The 21,164-nt window shown below is 35.8% G+C and overlaps 1 protein-coding gene and 1 non-coding gene across 2 annotated transcripts in view; one reads left to right on the forward strand and one right to left on the reverse strand.

Annotated features, from left to right (window-relative positions):
* Positions 1-2,574: 2,574 nt before the first annotated feature.
* Positions 2,575-21,164, forward strand: part of LOC105668197 (PDZ and LIM domain protein Zasp) — a 34,072-nt gene continuing 15,482 nt past the window's right edge. Inside the window, exons 1-8 of the mRNA XM_067359022.1 lie at positions 2,575-2,983; positions 16,820-16,971; positions 17,727-17,898; positions 18,006-18,142; positions 18,461-18,561; positions 18,904-19,063; positions 19,267-19,289; positions 19,464-19,719. Of these exons, the coding sequence (XP_067215123.1) occupies positions 2,879-2,983; positions 16,820-16,971; positions 17,727-17,898; positions 18,006-18,142; positions 18,461-18,561; positions 18,904-19,063; positions 19,267-19,289; positions 19,464-19,719 (1,106 nt within the window). The 5' untranslated portion in view covers positions 2,575-2,878. The remainder of the gene's footprint in view (positions 2,984-16,819; positions 16,972-17,726; positions 17,899-18,005; positions 18,143-18,460; positions 18,562-18,903; positions 19,064-19,266; positions 19,290-19,463; positions 19,720-21,164) is intronic.
* On the reverse strand, positions 17,321-17,439 carry LOC137001328 (5S ribosomal RNA). The gene has a single exon (XR_010891392.1). It is a non-coding gene; the product is annotated as a 5S ribosomal RNA (ribosomal RNA).

Below are 21,164 nucleotides of genomic sequence, written 5' to 3' on the forward strand. Positions count from 1 at the left end.
TTCTCGAAGCGACAAGAAACGGCAATTAGCTTCAGGACACCGCGTGCATATAACTGCATATCACTATGCGCGTGTCATCATTCCACTCGACGCGCGCGCGCGAGAAAGAGAGAGAGAGAGAGAGAGATAGAGAGAGGAAATTAATCAAAAAGATTGCCGGATCTCTAAATACGCAAAATGATGGAAGTCGACCTAGAAAGGTAAATTTCCGAGTAAACGGCCGCGATTATCCGCTCGTACGGAAATCCGCGCGACTAATTCCGCGGACTCATCCGCGGAGCGTACTTTCTCCTTTCCGGGGTTTCCGAGGCCTCTCTTATCCGCGTCTCGCGTATGCGTATGCGACCGGCTGAGTCACGTCTGCCTTCTTGGCCGATGAACCTCTTTTTCGTTTTCCCTTTCTCTCTTTCATTCTCACTCCCTCTCCCTCCCCTCTTTTCTCTTTCTCTCTCTCGTTCTCTTACTCCTTGCTTGCTTAGGGTTCCCGATCGTGACGTCGGCCCCGAGCAATTTATGTAAAGCATTCTAGGCATGATTCACGAACTAGTTCGCGCCCTCGTGACCGCCACCGGCGCAGAATGCAGCCGTTGCGCAGCCGAGAACTTGGGTGCATCCGTCGAAGAGTGTTCCTTCCGCGATTTTTCGAATTTAATTATACATTAATTCGGTATATTGATTTTCGCAGGAAATTGTGCTTACAGCGATAAATTAATAATATTAATCAAATTAGCTTTACTTCTTGCGGTAAATTTTTCATTCATATTACTTATGATTCATATTTAATATGCCAATTTTTTGCAAATGTTAAAATTTAATTGCAAAAAATTGTAATTTAAATCAAAGAAATTTAAATACAGGATAATCTTGTTGATTACATATAATTGCAAAATTGACGTAATTATTTTGATGTCAAAGGCATCTTTCCTAGAAATAAATATTTATCTTAATTAGAATGCAAAGATACAATTAAACATTACTAATGAAAGGCATAATAACTTGTCTATGCGTGACTCGTACGCAGGAATTCGCGTAATCTTTTCCCATTACACGCGCAGGACGATCAAGAGAACGAGATTCTTTTCCCCGGCATAATTCACACGTATCGTCATCGGCCGCGATGTGCGTCAATTTCGGTAAATTCATGTCTGATTACTGAGGAACTTAACGGAGGCATGCGACAGTGCAATAAAATTTATTTAACGAGTTTCCATTCATGACCTCCTACGCGACCTATCGACGACGATGACGAAGGTTTACTCAAGTTCTCTACACACATTAGATTCTCTTCAGGTAGATGAGAGATACCACGCGTGCTTTTATGTTTGAAAGATTAAATTCATTTTTACGCGCTAATGTGCATTCTCTAGTACACGCCTTTTATTCAAGGCATGTATTAATATAAAAGATTATAAAGTAAAAAAATATATTTATCATTGAATGTAATTAAAAAATAATAATTCTTATTTTTATATTTCATACAAATAATTTCTAAATAATTTCAAATTAAAATATTTAATTGATTTAGAGTCCAACAATATATGATAAATCTCAATAAGTAGAAAAATAAAAAACAACTTTTTATGACAGAAAATTTAGGAGTTTTTTAGGAAACTGATTAATATTTCCAATTAATTATTCATAGTCGCCGCACCTTTCATTTTAATATGGTCGAACCACGTCAGACAAAGTCAGATAGAAAGAAAGACGTAATTAGCAGTGGAGAAAAGCAGAACAGATGTAGACGTGTGCGCGGCTCTTCTGTCATGGTCATCGAGATGGCAACTCGACATTCCCGACATCTCGCCCCGTCCTTTTCTTCCTCTCTCCGTCCCGGTGTTATATCTTATTGCTTCCACCTTCTGCCCCTTGTCTCCCACCGCCACGATATAGGGAGCACCTTGCACGATGCACCGGATGCATCGGCCTTCGCGCATACCCTCTCTTGGTTGGTCGCTTGAGAGGGTACGAGGAAAATTTAATTAATTAAGAGCATTCGTTCACTTTTTCCAGCTCTTTTAGCCTGATTTTATATCGCTCCAGCATCTCGAACGCATTCTGTCGCGGATTTATTTCGCTCTTTTCGTTTATTGTCTTCAGACACTTCGGAATTTCATGATAAAGGCAGTAAAGACAGTTAGAGCAGTTCAGACATCATTCCACAAAACCAATATTCAGACATGATATTTACACAAATATTTTGAATTCAAATATAATTATCTTCAAGGCTCAAAAAGACTTGAACAAATTCTCGAATTCAAAGTTCAAACTTCTAAGTTTGACCAATGATGAAAACTTGCACAGAATTAATTTTAAATTAATAAAATGCTTAGCTAATAACTTGATATACTTTTAATAAAATTTCGTCACACTCATTTAGCGTGTCGCAATTCGAAAAGATTCGAGAGAATTTGTCTCACAATTTGAACACAATAAATTTGTCTCTTTTCCTCTCCATTCCCGCTATCTGTCTCATACCACCACGTCGTTTCCCTCTTTCCCTCTGCTGTCTCCCTCCTGCTGTTCCTTCCCTTTCCTTCCGCGCTCTCGCACTCCTCCTCCTCGTCCCAAATCGTGTGGCGAGGAGGCCCCGCTGCCCGACTGACCGTCCTCGGCGCCTCTTATACCTTTACTCCGGTTTGCGCGTTCTTCAGGAACGTACGTGCTCGTTCCACGTTCCACTCGAGAGAGCGCGAGATATACTCCTCTTTTGTAGAGTACACATAAATAGACGTTGTCGATTTTGTCGTCCTGTGGTGCGTCGCGATACCTTGAAGTAGCTAGGTCGAGCTAAGGGCTAGTTCAGCCGTCGTAGTTTTCGAAATCGGTCCCGGCTCGTTCGTTTGCTCAGATATAATCGACAGTTCAAACGGACAGTGATATGGCACAGCTGATCAGCGTCAAGCTGTCCAGGTTCGACGGTTCCGCCTGGGGTTTCCGTTTGCAAGGCGGCAAGGATTTCGGTACGCCGCTCCTCGTCCAAAAGGTGAGTCGACAGATCGACTATTTAGTTACGATAATCTATCATGGATCGGAATAGTCTATCATTCGTCGACGCGATGTTTATTTTCAAGAATTTTATCGACCCCGATATGATATAGGAAGCAAACAAAGATATATTTCATAAAGTTGTCCGCATCTTCTTCTCCTGGTACGTATTAATGTAGGACAACAAAATTTGTGAAATATTTAGCATTGTTTGACACATTTCAACATTAGTCATCTAAAATGTGATGTATATATGATACATTAAACAGAAAAAATAATTCACATCGTACGATGACAGAGATATACATAAATACTGAGATTCGCGAGGTGCATCTTATACTTTTCGCGCGTTCTGTTGGAGAGTACGACTTTTTTATTCCATTTGGAATACGTTCTATTCTTTTTGTCTTAATTATCGGTCATTATTGTACGATGTTTTTCTCAAGCTAATTTAAATATCATGAAAGTGGACTTTCGAACTTTGAAGGAGCGCTGTTAAAGAAGCACTTGTGCCGGATCTCAAGTTGACTGAGGCAGAAGCAGTAGTAAAAATATTTCTTGCAGCCGTTTATATATAGCGATGTTTTATATGGCTATTTTCATCTGTGGTTCCTTGTCGTTCGCTTTCACAATGTTTCTTGATAGTCGAACAGTTCGACAGAAATCGAATCCATGTAGTCCCAAAGTTGTTGAGTAAAAAATTCGGAGCAAGTGTAGAGCAACGCGTCTGTATGATGTTTAACTCGTTTGTATCTTTCGTTCACGTGTCGTTCACGAGATATCAATTGTCACAACTCGTGCGGATCGCGTGGAATAGGATTTTCATTGAGCATAAAGATCGATCAACTTCGCAAACTTCGCTTGACAATTGGAATCATTGATATAAATGATTCGCAAGTAGCAGCATTTTTTTTCTATTTCTATAACTTTCTCTATTAATTTTTTTCTGGAAATGTAGGAATTTTTCTCATTAAAGTCAATTTTTGTCATAACTTGTTTCATTATATATATTATACTAATTTTAATTTATCAAATATGTGTTATGTATATATAATTTTGTTATATTGTATATGGCCTAGAAATAACATTTTATCGTATAAACAATTATTTATCATAATTCTTACCATATCGACTTCTTATCATTTTTATTGTAAAATTTGGGGTGCAAATTTGTAGTATATAGTATTAGGATGCGAATTTGAACACGCAAATCTTGAGTATGCGGAAGCAGATAATACGATAACGAGTTCGAAAGCAAGAGTAAGATGAAAGTGAAACGCAAACAGGATCTCTCGCGACTCGTCCTCCGAAATAAAATCTATATTACAAACTACGGTTGACACTCGATAGACAGATAGCACGTGTTGATGCTCTGTAACACGAGTCTCTAAAATGTTGAAATTGATAGCTATAAAAATTAAAACATGACACGATGATCAATTTTGTGCAACAGAACACGTGTCGAATACAAATAATTATATATATTGTACTTAAAAACAAATTATTGTATTAACATTTAGAATTATAAAAAATGCAGATAAAAATCAATTATCTTTTTTAATTTTGATCTCATATAAAATATTGATATAAATAGCTAAAAATAGAGAAACTTCTAAAATTCAATAATATCTTAATTTTCTGCAATAAAAATATGTTTGACCCGAAAAACATAATTTCCACACTTAATAAACAACTTAGTCATTAACGTGTCAATTATCTTCTTTTCTCTGCGAGAATTTACGAAACCTTTCATTTCATATAATTAGCTATGATCACGAACAAAGTGTTTACTTCATGTAAAATCGGTTTAATTAAAAAGGAGAAAGACAAGTAAATAGAAATTCTGTGCGAGTTTTCCTTCGCGCTTTTCACCGCTTTTCACGATCGTGAGACGCAATTGAGTGTGTTTTGATATTACAATCTATAAGACTCGTACACGTTACATAATGTGGCGGTAAACGCCAAATTATTTCACGCGCATCGGCAGAAATCGTTGCCAACTACGTGCGAAACGCCGAGTTCGCCGCTGCCGCCGCCGCCGTCACTGCCTGCGACGTGTTTTGGCGATGCCTGGCGCTGTAACACGAGAAGCTTTTGGCGAACGTGTAGAGACGCGGGGCGTTCCGGGATTTTTTCCTGCACTTTTTTTCGGACGGATTATGTAGCGTTATACAGCCATAAGCGCTATTATTAAGACGCGTTGTCAGCGAGTGCCAATGTCGAGCGACGACGGATTCCGCAGCTCACGCGCGAACTGTCACAAGTTTGACATCGTCGTGTTTTCCATCTCTCATCTATGTCAATGTAATCAATAATCTACGCGCAAATGTGTCAGTTGACAGAATTGTATTTGTACTATTTCGAAAGCTCGAATTATTGCGTTTTATTCCAGCAATTCTTGAATGCCATATGCGTACAATAATTACAAACAGATAATTTATTGTTATATATTGTAAAAAATAGAAGTACGCATGTATATAACTTTTATACAGATAACTATTTAATTTTATTAGAAAAGCGAAAAACGAATTTTTACATTGCGAAATATATTTCGACGGAAAATCGTAATTCGAGTCTCAAGGGCGACAGGTTCCTCGGGTTTCCTCTGGTTTCCCCGCTGTATGCTTAGATTGTTTCGCGAATCTTAACGCATTCGCGAATTGTTTTGGTGAAAGACGCGTCGCGATCGAGTTCAAGTACTCCGAAGTGTAGAAATCAGATCGGCGATCGTTTCTCACAGCGAGAACTTGTACGAAGCGCCTTTGACACTGCTGCACTCATATTTCTTTCCTTTCCGAGAAAGCCGAGGGCGACCGGAGGCCCGTCGTATTTGCGGCCTCGTAAAATAAACGAACCACGTGGTGTGTCACAAAGAAGGCCAAGTTCGAAACGCCGATTAGACATGAAACTGTTTAGCGTAGTTACTGCCTTTTAATTCCTTCGGATTTTTAATCATTCATTGCTGACGTGACAAAGTTGATGTGAAGGACTTCTACTTTATTTTAAAATTATGTCGCTATTAAAATTAAATATTACTATCGCGATATTTTTTCAAATATTTCTTCAATGTTTTCTCTTTCGATAAATATTATATTCAATAAAAAATGAGATAAATCGATGAGAACGTAATTTTTTGTTTAATTTGGATTTGATTTTACCAAATTTTTTGCTCACTAAGAAGTTCAATATAAATTAAATTTAGGGATTATTATAATAAGTAAAATAACGATCTGCTCAATTTTTTTAAGTAACATCCAAACACGAATTAATTAAATTATTCTATTATTTGAAATCATATCATGAGATATCTAAGTTTGGAAACATTTCTAAATTATTCATCCGCGTGAAAATTTCGCACATTCGCTTCGCAATTTATATTGTTTTGAAAATTAGAAAAAGTGCGCCCACGAGAATTAGCCACGACGAAAAAGAGAACAGAAGAGAGTACCGGCGCGCGTCGCTCGTAATCCGAAGCAAATTATTTAGGTGTTCTATTTCTAGAAGGTGCCTTTGCGAAACCCGCATGAGCTGTGGATCGAGTCTCGCTCGCGACGACGAAGGCAGCAGGCGCCGATTTCGACGATAACGACAACGTCGACGTCCTCTTTGCAGGACGTCGTTTTCGTGGTACAGATAAATAATACGGTCGCGAGTATCCGGCCGTGATCTTGAGAATGAAATCAAACGATTTCTGTTGACTAGTGGGCAGAAAAATATTTACACGTATGTTTTTAGAAGTCGTGGAAAAAAACGTTAACGCGCGCTCAACAAGGTTTATGATCCACCGTAAATACGAACGGTGCACGAACCTCGTCGATCATCACGTCAATAAATATTTCTATCAACAGATAGACCGGAGTCGCGTAAATCGACAAAAACATGTTTCCTCTTACAAGAAAAAAAAATGATAAAGTGTAACAAAAGTTCTATATAACAAATGCGAATAAAATTTTACGACAGTTCGATAGCAATTTTCAAAAAGTCATCTAATAAATCGAATTATTTTAATTATCATATTTTTAATTTAACTTAGTAACTGATTATTCATCCATTAATTATTTTATCCATTAATTATTAAATATTAATACAGTTAAAATTTTTTTAAATGTATATTTTATATAGTTAAAATTGTTTATAAACCGAATCCTTATATCACGCTTATTTAAGCAAATTTTTATCGTAGATTATTCTCTTTGCAAAAGCTTCTATCTGCGCTTCCCGTGATTCCACGGTGAGTGCACCGGCGGTGTATCGGAGCGTAGGCGTTCGCGTTACGAGATATTTCGCTGGAAAACGGCGTGCACACACGTATCGCGTTATCGTGTCGTGGAAGGACGCGGCATGAATTGCGAATGTCGTTAGCCGATTACGACGTCGCATCGGTGATAAGAATTTTTTCAAACGCGAGGGAACCATCGCAGGTGAAAGGCTTGGTGAGAAAAAAATTGCACAGGAATTTTTTCGACGTCACTAGCGTCACGCACGTGGCGTTGCCCTAATAATAGTGTGTCGTTCTGCTAATTAAACGCTCCTCGGGCGTTATACGTATAACGGAATTTTAACGAGGCAGCATGAGAAAACATTTTACTTCGCGATAGTCGTGCTATATAGCTCTATGTTTAATGAGTAAAAAAAGCGTCTATATTTTAGCAATTATTAGAATAACGATAAATTTGGATCAACACACTGCAACTTTCACAAAACGGAAGAAAATAGATATTATTATAAATTATCACTAATTAAAAATTGCCTTTAAAATTAATATCATTGAATATTTAAAATATACTTTTAAAAAATACATCAAAACTTCGAACTGAACCACGGTTAAACTTAAATAGACATCAAAACTGAGAGCTCTTTTTACATTTCTTCTCCAAATATTTTAGATAAAATTTTTTCTTCATTGATTATCGAATAAGTAGACCTCTCTCTGTTAAAGATAAATACACAATATGTGGCATAGTTGGTAATTTGCCAAAGACGTAGACGTTTGTGCGTTCATCTTGAAAAGAAAGTCTGTAACAATATGTTATCTTTGTCCACTACGTAACAAAACAGCTTACGAAATACGAGAAATTGCTATTTGTTATGAGACAATCGCGCTTTCTGTAACATTGTCATCAACTGCGGTACGGAATTGTATAATCATTTTCATTATTTATAATTTGAAGACAGCATCGACATCTAAAATATCAATTACTTTTCTTTAATTCCATTATATTTTGGTTTTTTATTATGCAATTATTTGAACAAAACTTTATATTTTTAAAATTAAGTAGTGCCTTCAGTTTTTTTAAATGTTTTTTAATGATAATTCTCAAGATATTTTTCAATTATCAAAATTACAAAATAATAAAAATTAATTGTTAATATTGAGATTCTTACTATTATTTAAATAACTAAAAAATTATAAATATATTAATATTTTACAGCATAGATAATATCTAATTATATCTAGAACAATTAAAATTTATACTGAAATAATTTTAAGATAAATAAATTTTTTACTTTATTTTGCAATGTAACTATTAAAATACACGTATATCACTGCATACAGTCAAAGTCTTTCAATACAAGTTGTTCATCGAATACGATTAAATCTTATCAGCATCTTATAAGCATATTATCAAGTAAAAAAACCACGATTCAGTTCAAATTCAGTATAAATATTTGACATCGGTTATCTAAAATTATCCCTACGAACGATCGCAGTTGCCTCGGCAATTACGAGTTCCGTTTTACGCGTATATATGGGTGCGCGGCTGCATCCGCGTCGTTATACACGATGCAACCGGGAAATTGTAGGGCGATTTGTTTACGGCTGAGTGTGAACTGAATTTCGCGCTCGGGATGCACACGGCTGTCATGATGTACCGGGTGGGTTGTGCATCGTAATTTGACCGAACGACGTCGAAGAGAGAAGACGAGCATCCAATTTGGATTTCCGCGAAGCGTATTTGCGCGTGTTTTGTCGCGTTTAAACGAGAACGAAAATCGAGAAAATCGTCGGTGTGTCATCGGCCAATGATCCGAAAGTAACGTATGATTTGCAAACCGACTTGTTTTTTTTTTGTTTACGTTACGAAAAGCTATATAATTTTGGAGCAATTCGATAATCTCAATATTCACAATATTCAGTATTATAAAAGTATAAGATCAGAATACTAAATTAATATGTATAGAATGTCTAAAATTACTATTATTAAAAATAATTTACAGGCATTAATGATTTCATGCGTAAATTTAATATGTAGCATATAATAATTAATTGTTCATTGTATCAATTAAATTAATTGCTTATAATATGGAGTAATTAAGTTTATTAGTCGTGCTAAATTATATTTAATTGTTACATATAACACAACATGTATTTAAAATTCTTAGAAAAGGTAAACGTAAAATCATTATACCTTGCTAAGAATTATATATATTTTTTGCATGGATTTAAATTTCTGCGAGACTCGTCAAGATTTTTGGCCACGCTAACAGATAATATTCGGCAGAATAGATGAAGAATAAAAGAAAATAGACAAAAAAGAGAGACAGGCACAGCGGAGGTGGGAGCAACAGATTTGCATTACGTGGGTGTCTTGGCTCAAATCTTCTGGAGATTCGAGAATTGCGAGAGGGATAGCATTGCGCACGGTACGACAATGCTCCAAATGTGAAACAAAAATTCGTATCAGAAAATGAATGCGTTTTATCAAAGAGATAATAGATCTTATCAATGGTAATTGTGGTCTAATTTACACACAGTAGTTCCTAATTTCTTCCATAGCATTACATACAAAATCACGGTTAATTAAATAATCATTCAAAGTCACATTTTTATTTTAATTATACGCCAAAAATCAAAATTTATAACGTTCTGAGAAAATCTGCAATTTTAATGTCATTTATTTGCGTGTAACACGTGAAATGAGAATAATATTTTATGAAAAATTGTGGCGTAAGACGAATGGTGATGAAAAGGCGGGAGAAGAAAAAAGTTTCGGCGATTCGACGAGACGTCGCGGCGAAAAATAAAAGCGATATTTTTATATCCACAAGAGTAAGCTCGGTGGCGTGTCCGCCACCGGGCCTCAGCCTCTATTAATATCCACGGACCGGGCTTCCTCTCAGGCGTCCGTAGCAAACTCTCTTTGCACGAGCAATGCGAGATACGCAATCGGCCGTAAGAAAAATGAGATTTCTTCGAAAAAATTTATCAGTCATAATTTGGAAAAAAAACATTGCCAATGTATACAGATATTGTAACTGTCAAAACCATAACGACACATTTGAGAAAGTTGAATAGATCGATACAAATTAAATTATAAAACTATTAATTAGAATTATCAAATACAATTTTAAAAAATAAAAGAATATTAAAAAATTAATATAATAACTAATATTAAATTAATCATAAAATAATTAAAAAATTAGTCTAATATATTGCATAATTTTTGATGGAAAGTACTGGTAAGTCAGTAAAAGAATTGGGTGTGAGTGAAATAGTATCTCGATGCCGAAGATTTCGGTGCACTATTATCGTAAATGTCGATTCGATTTCGAGAATGAGGAGAAGATAGAGAGTGGGAGGTGGTAGTGGGAAATTTGCCAAAAGTTAGAACAGAAATCAGTCCTCTCCCGTTTGTTTGTCGTGGCCACACCACGTGAATCCATTGGTAACGCGACACCTCTATCGCATCGCGGCGGTTGTGTCACGATTACGATGGCAGATAGTCGAACTCTGTGGTGAACTATATATACATTCGCGAATTCGCGTTGTCGAAAAGCAGAACGTATCGAGCGTCATATATTTTCGTCTCGCGTATAAACATCTGTTCGATTTTCTCGGTATTGCTATAAGAATGCGACGACAATGTCTGAACTTCCGAACTAAACTCTTTTCTTTATTAAAATCGACTTTAAAAAGCAAAAATCTAAGTAAATAAATATTTTTTATAAATATTACAAAATTGTTATATCTTTCTTCTTGAAATACAGAAGACTGAAGCATCCTGAACCCAACTGTATTTCCTCAATAACCCAATTAAAAGAACAATGAGCACAGATGAATCCAGATATAAACGTATTTCATAATGCAGTCCGCGATGAAATCATCGTCGTATTTGTGCTGAGTTTACGTTTAAGTGTGCACTAAGCGCGCGTGACACAAGAGTCGCTATTCGTCATTTTTTATAGTCAGTTTTTGACGTGAGCTCATCACGGTATTCGTGCAGTTATCGGGATTCATTCATTGGGAATGATTCATCCGGGCACCGATAAGTGCCCTTGCGCGTTCACATATCCTTTCTTTCACCGCAGTCGGCAGCACTTATACAAATATTAGCTTAAATGTCCGAAGAATCTCAACGAATCAAGAGAGAGTGACTAAAAGCGATTTTAGTATTTTTTTTTCCCTGCTCGTCGTCGAGTAACTCACTCGCGTTACGCGCAAATAAACACTCGCGCCGTGTTTGCGAAAACCGATCGCGAAATAACTGTAAGCACATTCGTTCAGCGCATTTCCGTTCGGCTAAAACTGTGATATATTTCTCAATTATTTTTAGCCGGCCCTAATCTCGAAGGAATAAAGATTCTAAGTTTCTCAGTTTAGGATTAATGATAATAAAAGAAAAAAATTTTTTGCTTATTAAATAAAAAAAATTGAATAAAAGCAATTTGTCTTAATAAATATTTTTCATAATTTTCTAATCTTTCTCAAGTATCATTTTGTACTGAATTCATTTTGACGATATTTCTTTACGATTCCTTTCAACCGTCTTCCGGCATGTGTGTCATCATGCCGACTCATACACACCTCCGAGAATCAATTCCACTTTCACGCACTCGTTGACCTCCTCTTTTCTCAGTTTCGTTTCCTGACACTTGGTATGCGGTACACGATTACGATCACAACGATTGTTGAGATCGTTCACAATCATTTTACATCTTTTCGCATCATAATGCATCCGTGTTCGAGAATCAGACGACTTTAAATAAAACTCAGGTGTTTAAAATATTATTTTAGAGTAATAATATTTTCAAATCTCTACTAAATAAGTAATAGTAATATTGACTGATGATTTCAGTAATATATCAATTGACTTTTCCTGTTGACATCATCGATATTTAATTCTTTGTAGGTGGAACTTTACGATTTTGCAAGCGTACTGCTTGCATATACGTCTGTCCACGTACATTGTTATATCTTGCAGTGGTAGCAACGACTAGTTTGTTTTGAGAGATAAGAGCTGGTCGACTGTACGCCAATAATTTTGGTCTGACGTTACTGTCTATTTCTCCTGCCACAAGGCGGCGAAGGCATTTAGTTTGGTTTCGCTTCGATATTTATTTCGTCATCGCTGTATCGAGATGCAGCTGACCTCAAAGTTGAATAATTTAAACAATAACGAGTGTCACAAAATTACGTCTTACTTGTCTTCTCGTGTCCCAAGTATTTATCTTCTTATTATATCTTCTAACAATATTTCAATAAAATCACTTACATAAATATCTATGCACAATCTATAATTTCTTCTTAATTCTATATTTAATTTTTTATTTTAAACGTATCAATTGTTATATATTTGTATTTGTTAATCTAGTTAAAATATCAGAACAATACTTTAATTAAAAACTTTTCTATTATTATCGTATCAGTATATTTATGCTATAAAGATGCGAATCCTCCAAAATAACAAATATAATTATTTAAAAAACCTCAAAGAATAATAATTAAACACTAGCATCTGATGAAATAACATTGAAATAAAATATTTCTAAATTAAATTATGACTCAAAAGTATGTTATGCAAATTTATGCTCAAATATTAGCGTTTCTTTCAACACATTGACAAAGTTAGAAAAAGACAAAAAAGATCTCTGTACGCAGAAAAATGTATGTTTCACGTTTTTCTGCGTACTCGAGTTTCTGCACGTTCTGCCGACACAAAATGCAACTGGTGCATTCTCGTCAGCGCGACGTTTTTGAGGGTATTGCATGTATGAATGAGCCTTTAGAGTCCTTCTCCTAAGCTTAAGTAAGAAAGAGACGGAGAATGAGAGAAAGACAGAGCTAGAGAAAAAAAAGAACAGATGCATTCCAACATGGAAGGTGGGATGAATCCGTCTCTGATAACCCGCCCATTGGAATGCGTACCTCGTACACCTTGGGTGTATTCTCCCTCTCGGTTTCACTGCACTCGAATGTATCTACCTACACATACACGCACACGCCGCGCATATTCGGCAGTTATTTTTAGAACAATTCTGACAGATGGACATGCGGCAGCGTTTCGCATGCAATAACTGTCACGCGAAGACTTATTCGTCGTGTAAATCGGGAGATTGGATTTTTTTAAACTTATAGCACCGATTAATAAAATTTACAACCGGATTCAATGGTTCATTTATTTAACTGTTATATGATTTTCCGATATTACGTAGAATGGAAAGGTGCGTGTAAAAATTTGTCGATTTGCAATTCGTTCTAATTCATTAATTTTTAGAGCAGAGAAAGGAAGAAAATGTTGCACGATCTATGCACCGTAAAAATAACTCATGCACTTCCGGAAGTAGATGTAAGTCTTTGTGCGTTCATTCAACGGCTTTTTCATTGACACCACCATTATTCATTGAATGGAAAAAGGATCGCAGTCGCGCTGTCGGTGATGGTGCGATCGGCGTGTCGCGTGTATCAGAGCGAGCCTGGAGCCACCTTGATGCATTCTACCTCTCGGCTACCGCTGCGACTCGGTTCCGAGTGTATGTAACGACCGTAACGTGTTCGGGGATATATTTTTAGATTGGTCCAAGACTATTTTTAGAAACGGCTTGCCCACCGACAGCTTAACCCTGACTTACGTTCACGTCCCCATGTCTTCGCAACATCGTAGGGACCCCGCGAAAACCGTGAGACCATTAAGCGCATCAACCGAAAAAACATATGATCGTCTGTGCAACGCGTAAAATGTAACATGTTTTCTGACTATCCTTAGCTTTCCGATGCTCTATTGTTAAAACATGCTTGTTCATTACTATGATCATTATAAACTTGTTTTATAAATAATATGTACAAAAATTAGGACAACACAGTGATAGCTCATATTGTAAAAAAAAAAATTAATGATGTTCTCATGTTGGCTCATTTCTTTCGCCAAGAAAAATGCCCCACAATAAACAATGTCTCTTTCTATCGTTATATTGTAGGATTTTTTTTATCAACAAATGTGTCAATCTATTTATATAAGTATTAACATTCAATATTACTTAACTTCGGTGATCAAATAAATTTTCAATGCATTGAAATCTTTGGAACTGACAGAGACAAACTGATATAGCATATTAATGCATCTGTTAGAGTTTATATTTATTTTTTTATATCTTGTATAAATTTTAATATTTTTATTAATGATTCGATTGGCTTAAATTAAAATAATATACAAAACGAGACAAAAATATAGTGTCAATCTTCAAAAACGAACGGTTATTAGTTCTGAATCTGATTTATTCTGGATCCTTGTTTTGGAAATACATAATAAACCATTCAATTTCAGATAAGAACTGAATGTGAGAAACGCGAAGCACGGTTTATTATTAAGATCGCTTTGGGAATACAGTGTGCTGTTGACAACATATATTTTTTTGCATATTATTTTAATTTAAGTCAATATATGTATGCACAATATTGCAGTATAATATAAGATTAAATTTTGTTTAATTTCATATCGAGTTACTTCAATTAAATACATTTGGAAGGTGCACGTGTTGTGATACATGGATAAAATATCGCGATCGTAAGTTCCACCGTGCAGATTATTTTGAAATAATACGCTCTATGCTGTCGAAGATTTATCGAAATCGAAAACAAAACTGAACAGCAAAACTGAACTAGGTATTACGTTCAAGACGATGACGCAAGCTTGCGCGCTTCTATTTGTGGCAACCATACGCGCAGATCAAACTGCTCTCAAGCTTATGTTCCGATTTCACGCCCATGTGACGTTTCGCGCGAGCATGTCGAAAAGTGTGAATCACGGGATTAATTGGCCAACTTACAATTAGTATGAAGAGAATCTACGAAGTTTTAAATCGCTCAATTTTAATTTTTCAAGCAGAATTATTATATTATGGGGAATGCTTTCATCATCTAATGTATATATAACTTTGGAGACTAATACACGATTCGAATAAGCAATAAAATCTCGCTGATGTAGTTTCTTTTGTTCATAAATATCATAAAAATATTGTCGATTTGCCATTTGCTTTAAATTTATAGAATACACAAAATGTTGCAGTCATATTTCCAATCGTTTGCGAGTCGACCCACTTTTCGAGAAGGAGACGAAGGAAATAAGATCTATTCTGTCGGGATGTTTTACGGAGGACGGCTGTTCCTGTCGTGCGACTCGCAATAAAAATAACAACGATATATTGCAGGATATATTTATAGAGAGAGGCCCCTTCCGCACGATCGCCTACGATTGAGTCGAAGCTCATTAATTATTTTCAATACTCTGTTAGACTGTAAAAAAATCATAGCTGACTCGATAATAAATCGCTCGTATGCATCCTCTCTCCTTGCTCGATTGCTGCATCTGTCGCTCGTACAATAACAAAATAACGCGTCTGTCTCATTCAGTGATTAATCCTTTGAGTTAATTTGTTGCGTTCGACCTCAACGTGATTTTGCAAAATTAGTGGACGATTCGTAAAAGCACGAGAAATTATAATAATACGTCTTAAATTCTCAAGTGTCGAATAATGAAATCAAATCTAATTATTGTCTTTTATCTCAAATTGTTTTCATGTTCCTAAAATTTTTGTATCTTTTATATTCTTTTTTTCATTATATTCAACACATCAATCTGTACAATGTTTACTTTTAACTTTCTACACATCAAAATTATTTTGCTCGTATAAAATACCTTACAGAAAACTAAATTGAAAAAGTTTTAATTAAGTAAAACAAAAAATTTTCTTTTATATTTTTGGATCGGAATTATTGAGTTATTTCAAATTAATTCTTTGCTAATTTTATTCTTGATTCCATTGGTCGGCACATAGAAGCCTTTGTTACTTTTGCCTTCATCATCACCATCGCAGTCGAACTCATAATTAGCACGCTCGATAAGAATCGCTTGAAAGATCGCTCGCAAGAAGGAGCGCTTGATTTTTTAATTTGGATACTTCTGTTTCCCCTTAATATTCTTCTTTATCACCCTCTTTTCGTCGACCGTCTTCCCGCAACCTACGACGACATGTCTCTAACGTGAATGGATGCACAGTGTCCGACATTCGAGGCGTAATGACGCGCGTGCACTTAAATATAGTGGCTCTGGAGTCTGGAGAGGAGAGGAGAGCTCTGACGGTCTGGCGGCGCGTCTTGTAAAAATAGACACGAGATTCAAGACGAAAATTTCAAATGCCGTCGCTAATCAATTCCTCAAATTCTTTATTGCGATCCGCACTACTTGGTTAGCACTTAAGAGCGGTTAGTTAAAAAACATACTCTTTACGAAACATGGTTAAATGAGTTAATTAAAAAAAAAATAGAAATAGAGAAATAAAGACTCACAAAATGGTGAGCCGATATCTTCAATAATTCAAAGATTATAGTAGATTATGTAGATCTTCATTGAATGAAAAGTTTAAATTATGCATCACTTTTTTATAAGTTTCACTGTCGATTTTATATTATCTAACAATCAATTAAATCAATTATTATATGATTCCTGATGATATTATTATATGTATGATTAGAATTATGCATATTCAAAATGCATAGTTTGTTTATTAACTCAGATTTCTGTCGATATAAATCTGAACCAGTTTGCTTTAATTGCAGGTCAATAGCGGTTCCCCGGCGGAAGCAGCTGGTCTTAAAGCGGGCGATGCGGTTATCAGAGTCAACACTACTGAAATGTATAATTTGAGGCACAAGGACGCGCAGGATGTTATAGTCAAGGCCGGAAATAATTTCGAACTGACTGTTCAAAGGTGAGATGTTAAGCATAATAAAACTCGACAAACAAATGATTCAGTATTTAAAAATATTGCCGTTTAAACATCTTCGGAAGTGTTTGAAATACCTTATCGGCTTTATCGTTAACCGCCAGTAAAAATATTATGATGGCGCTACTAATTATTATAAATTTTCTCATTGCAGATATCTATATGTAATTTGCAATGAATTAGCAATCATTAAGTAAAATCCTAATATTAAGATATAGCCATGATACAAAAATTTCTACTTTCGTAAACTGCACAGATTACTTTCTCTTCAAACTTCTAAACTTTTTAGATAAAAAATTTACAATTATTCTCGATTAAAAAAAAAAAAAAAAGATGTTAACAGCACATGATATTCCCAAGCGGTCACCCATCTAAGTACTAACCATGCTCTACGTTTTTTGACTTCTGTGATCGGACGAGAACAGGTACTTTAAACGTGATATGGCAGTTAACGAAAGAGAAGTTTTCCCATCTCAGATACAACGTGTATTGTTAGAAAAAAAATTGTCTTAACAATACAAAATTGCAACGACATATGAGCCGCTCAAAAGCTAAACTGACTAACTCTATCAAACAAAACTCCATTAATTTATTTTATTTATGAAAAGTTCAGCATCAATCATATACTTTGGTACTAAAATTGAAAAAATTACAAAAAATGGAGTTAATCAGTTTGACTTATGAGCGGCTCATATATCAAAACGTGCCGACCTTTAACAATCGACAAATTATCATTATAGAGGAGGCAGTACCTGGAAACCGCATGTAGCACCCGCAACTGCAAACTTGCCGTCTCCGATACACACCGCTTCCGCAGGTAACATCGCGCCAGTCACAAAGACCTCTTTGGCAGTTAAGAAACAGGATGGTCCCCATGCCGGCGGCGGACACAATTTCAGCCCCAAGCCATTCGTTAGTATCGACTGTTAATCCGTGTCTGCCTACCGCGACGATTCTGCAACAAAAAACAATGAGAAACGGTTATTTATTTCACTACAACGAAACGTAATAATTTTTAGCTGAACGGCACTGGCGACGGTCCAATTAAGTCCATCGTGAACAAACAGTATAACAGCCCCGTAGGGATCTACAGCGAGGAGACTATTGCGGAGACGTTATCTGCTCAAGCGGAGGTTCTGGCCGGAGGTGTCCTTGGGTAAAATCGCGAAATCGAATATAAGATGGACGAAGATAGTTGATGGCAAGATTAAAATTGTTTCTCTTTAAAATCATTTTTCAGTTAAATTTTCACACAATTAAATATATAATTATTTATAAATTTGTAAAAAAATTATTTTTGCAAACGTTAATACTGCAGTAATTAAGTATTGAAAATAGAAATTTTTGATTACCAGAAATCCAGTGTATTAATTGATTCTCTGTTCTGTTAAAAAAAGTCATTGACTACTCCGGCCAACATTTATCTTAATGAGCGCAAAAAAGATTTATTTGTAACGTGAACATAATGTTGCAGGGTCAATTTTAAAAAGAACGAAAAGAACTACAATGCTGAGAACAGCGAAGTTTTTAAAATGGTCCAGGAAGCGGACAAGGAACCAAAAACTCCAGAACCTGGTTAGTAACATTCACTTTATCGACGATGGCGTGACTGCCATACGAATTAAAAATTATTAATATGCATATAATAATCATTTTTCTATCATAGATATTTCTAAACATTCATGTATGTCATGTGAGATCACTGAAAAGCGTATATTGTTGATAATGTTTTCACATTTCCAATTGTTAAAAATTATTAATCTGTAATGCAATTCAGTCTTCTAAATTATTTAATTCTTGTAAAATCTATCCAAATCTCTCGAAAATTGATGCGTTCTTCGGTGATTAATCGGCTGAATCAAAATCGGCTTCAGCCGAGCTGTTGCGTGCCGATACGATAACTTGTTTGCGAAATAGCGGAGCCGAGTATCGTGAGCGGCGTGATAACGCCATCATCGCCCGCCCTGACAGGACTAAGGCCGGTCCAAGCACCGGAGACGAAGCCGCAACCGTCAACGCCGCAAACGAGCCTACCACCAGGACAGAACATCTGTGCCGAGTGCGAGAGGCTCATTGTGTAAGTTCACGTGATTCGGAATTCGCGTCTCTTTTCTTTTCAGAGCATAAACATCGACGAGAGAAGATAGTAGTCACATTCCACGACGAACAACTGTTTACAACTTGCGTACCGGATGTATCCATATATCGTGCAAATTTCCGCTTTTCAGATTAGAGTTTATATTATATTGATTCGTAGTTTTTTGTGCAAATTTATATCAGTTTATTTAATTTATACTATCTTGGTGAACATTGGGATATTTCAATAATTGCTTCTTAATCTGAAAATTCGAAAACTCGCACGAATAAATTGGCGAACGCGATTGCCGAAGGGCTTCATCGATCGGTCATGTCCGATCCGACACTTTCCCGGTGCTGCCTAGTTGTCATGGCGCTTTTTCTCTACTTCCATGTCGTAGTTTCTTCAAGGACAGAGTTTTACTCTTCGGTGAGCCACGCGGTTGGCGGAAGGGCCACTTCACCGAGGTCACCCACGCCTCTGTTTCATGCTATGAGCGGTGGTGGTGGTGGTGCACTTGCCAGTAGCAACCCCTTTATACCGACGGACGAATCGAGGAATGAGACACCACAACAGCAAAAACAAGAATCGTCCGCCGGGTCGGAGTCGTCGACGCCGGGCGGAGTCGTTTGTAACAACTGCGACCGAGTGATCGTGTAACTATTTAACGAGCACGACTCCTTGTGCACGAGACGGCCGCAGCGGGTTGTGTTTTGACGCCGTCGAGACGCTTTCGTTCGTGTACTGAGAATGACATGGTGATTTTGTAAAAAAAAAATCATTAAGTAGTAATTCAGATTTCCAGTCAAATAGTGAATATTCATCAACATCAAATGCGTTGATGAAAACGCGCTCTTTTTTCTGAATTGACTTTTTATGTAATAAAAGCAAGACATTTTTAGAAATTGTATAATTATTTAAATACAGAGTTGTTTAAGAAATGCATCGATAATAATCAGATTTTAGCAAATTAAACTTAAAATAAATTTATATTAGATAAAATTCAAGTTCCAGATTAATAAAATACGGATTCGGACATATTTTCTTAACTTTGCCTTTAAAAAACATAGTATAATCATTGCAACATAGTATTAAATTATAATTTATAACCTAATAAATATATTTGCAATCTTGTCGTTCTTAGTACGCGAATCGTGCTTCTCGTATGATCGTCAAAAATTCCCGAAAACGACGCCGTTTTGAATTGCTCGATTGTCGTACCGCTGGTATCATCTTGTAGACTCCGATTCGAAGAAAAGTGTGCACATCCTTTCTAATTGTATTTAATTTATATAAAATTATTGTTTATTTATAATTGATTTATATATAAAATTATTTTCTTATTATAAAATTGCGCTGAAAGTTACATTGATAAGAAAAGTATAAGAATTATATATTATATAATTAGTATAAGAATCAATAATTAGTTCAAGTAAAATATGCAAATTAGTATTATATGTAAATGGTATAAACACGCATAACACAATTGTATACATTGTACATATAATTAGACTGCGCGAAAAGAAGTGCACACTTATTCTTTTGATGAACTCGGAGCACGCCTTTCTCTATTGCCTCTTTTCGTCAATATCGCTTCTTCAAGAAAAGCGAGTACTTGAATCGTTGTGCATTCTTGTCACTATTATTTGGACAAGTTTCGATCATTTGTGATCATTCGAGCTTACAGCTTACGATCTATTAAGAATCGTATCTGGGCGAGATGAAAATTTCTCATTCGCTCGTAGCTTGAACATTGCCCTATCTAAATGTCTCTTTACTTTCTCTCTCTTTCTCTCTCTGCATTTTTAATAGCACCTTTTCAATGCATTTACAGCACACGGAATGACAATAACGTAGAAAATTGCTTTCGATGTTGTGAATATTATTGTGAATTTTTATTTTTGTTTCTATCTTTATTTAGATATTTTTATTTTACTCTTAAGTAAAACTTTCATGTGATATTCTTACTTTTATTTTTTTGCACTCGAGCTAATAGTTCGAAATCACTATCTTCTCGCACGAAAAAAATTACAAATGATATTTAATGGCCGACGGAAACATCAGGAATTATATTTAATATTTTATCAATTTTTATTGCTAT

This window comes from Linepithema humile, chromosome 7 (genome assembly GCF_040581485.1).
Source record: "Linepithema humile isolate Giens D197 chromosome 7, Lhum_UNIL_v1.0, whole genome shotgun sequence".
NCBI classification, from domain to species: Eukaryota; Metazoa; Arthropoda; class Insecta; order Hymenoptera; family Formicidae; genus Linepithema; species Linepithema humile.